This window comes from Brassica oleracea, chromosome C8 (genome assembly GCF_000695525.1).
Source record: "Brassica oleracea var. oleracea cultivar TO1000 chromosome C8, BOL, whole genome shotgun sequence".
NCBI lineage: Eukaryota > Viridiplantae > Streptophyta > Magnoliopsida > Brassicales > Brassicaceae > Brassica > Brassica oleracea.
In genome coordinates, this window is record NC_027755.1 from 1335196 (window position 1) to 1337481 (window position 2286).

Consider the following 2286-nt stretch of genomic DNA (forward strand, 5'->3'; position numbering starts at 1 on the left):
AAGATTTCGTGGGCTACTTTGAGAACATCGTTCTCATTTTGCCCACTCGTTCTCTCTCTCGATGCAGCCTCGTATGCTCCAGCAAACTTGCATACTTGGTCATTGATCTTCTGCCACCGATTCTTGCAGTGAGAAGCCTTTCTCTTCTCACTGCCAGCAAGCCTTCGACTAGCAGAGAAGTAGTCAGCTATTCTTTTCCAGAAAGCATTGCACCTTTGCTCATTCCCTATTACGGGATCTTTGCTCGTGTTTAACCACGAGCTGATGAGCAGCACATCGTCTGAAGGCGTCCAAGTCCTTCTTTCCTTCGGCACTGCTTCACTGTCTTCACAAAAGTTTGAATCATCGGTCAAGGGAACTTGCGGTGAAGATTGTGACACGCTATCTGATACGTTTCCGAAGATTACATTTTGTTGACTGCTAAGCAGCTCAACAAAGTTTGAAGGCTGAGTGAATGGATTAAAATCCATTTCGCAAGAGAATTAAGAGAGAAAAACATATAGGAATCTGTTGGAGGAAGAAAGAAGGAAGGAGATTTAAAGAGGGAAGAGAGGTATTATCGAGAATGCAATGTCAGTGTTTTAAAGATGGAAGAGAAGTAACAGATAGAAAGAAAGAATCCATTCAAGACTCAAAACAACTAGCAACAAACCCATTTCGAGTTGACATATATCTAACATCTATTAATTACCATTTCACAACCGTACTCAAACACAAACCACACACAACCGTAATCAATTCAATTACAAAAACGAAGCAGGTCGTTCAACTACCTAACTCAACCACACGCTAACCTATTCTTAATTCAACATCACTTCTATTAAATACGAACATCAATGCCCACTTGCCTAAACATTAAAAGATGAAGACATTTACCTGTTTGTCGAGTAAATGCAATCCTCAGCTTTGGTGATTCTCCCTCAGCAACCTTGATCCATGCAACTCAACGGATATACAGACAGAAAGAAAACATAAATTAGTATCAAGGAAACAAATTCAAGACCCTAAATTCATGACTATATATCTATTCAGACCAGAACCATTGATGACCCTCAATTCAGTTCAGGTACGGATCATTTGTTCTACTTAAAACAGAGACACAAATCACATGATCATAAACAATCTATTCAACTCAGACAAGAACGACACTCAATATCAAAAACGATCAGTTAATACTCTCTGGATTCAATTCCAAATGATCATAAACAATCAGTTCAACCGTAATCGATTCAATTTTTTAACAACTCAACTCAGACAAGAACGACACTCAATATCAAAAACGATCAGTTAATACTCTCTGGATTCAATTCCAAATGATCATAAACAATCAGTTCAACCGTAATCGATTCAATTTTTTAACAACTCAACTCAATTATAAACGACCTACGCATATAACCACAGCTTTTTATCAAACGTTCAATGCATGCGAGTGATCAAATCGTGTTGAAGCTTTACCTTGCTTTTGATTTCGTAGAGGAGTTGATGAAATTAAAGAGGCAGCGATTCTTATTATATTATTATTAATTATAGTATATAATAAATTTTAATTTATATTTAATATTCAGAATTTAAAATATTTTAAATTTAAAAACGAAATATGAAATTGAAAAACATATTTTAAAAAGGCATTTAAAAGTCATACAATAATATTTAAATTCATAATACAAACAGAAATATAAAAAAAAACTACATATCCTCGAAGTAGTTGGTGGGGTTGCTCGGCTGTTGACGGTTTCGATCGGACTCTTCGGGATCTCGTACTGGCAACCCAAGAGCGGCTCGTCTCTCACTCAACATTCTCTGCATAGTCGGGTTTCCTACCGCCATCACGTCTAGCAGATCCTCAAGAGAGTCTAAACGAATCTGCTGGCTATCCATTCGAGCTTTCATCTGAGAAGTCTCTTCAACCCGTCTCGAAGTGTATGACGAAGTTGCACTTGCAACTTCGTTAACAGAGCCTATGCCGACTGTCTGTCCTTTCTTTTTAGGAGCCACCTATAAAATTAAAACATATATTAATATAGTTAATTATGTTAAAATAATAAAAACAATGTAAACAAAAATTTTAAGTTGTACCTCTTCGAAGATTCTGTCGGCCTCTTCGGTGGTCAATGTGACGGGTAATCTATCGGGGGACTGTTGGGTTAGTTGCGTCTCCTGTTCTTCAATCCGAGTAGCCACTGCATGGAAGAGTTTCTCAGATGCAGGATCCACAAAAACTCTGTCGGATGTGGCGTGAGTCATCTTGAATAGCTCAGACAGAGATGGTAAGACTCCCGTCTTCTC

The 2286-nt window shown here is 37.8% G+C and overlaps 1 protein-coding gene across 1 annotated transcript in view; it reads right to left on the bottom strand.

Annotated features, from left to right (window-relative positions):
* Window positions 1–470, bottom strand: part of LOC106308382 (glutathione S-transferase T3-like) — a 746-nt gene extending 276 nt beyond the window's left edge. Inside the window, exon 1 of the mRNA XM_013745540.1 lies at window positions 18–470. Coding sequence (XP_013600994.1) covers window positions 18–470 — 453 coding nt within the window. The remainder of the gene's footprint in view (window positions 1–17) is intronic.
* Window positions 471–2286: the final 1816 nt, after the last annotated feature.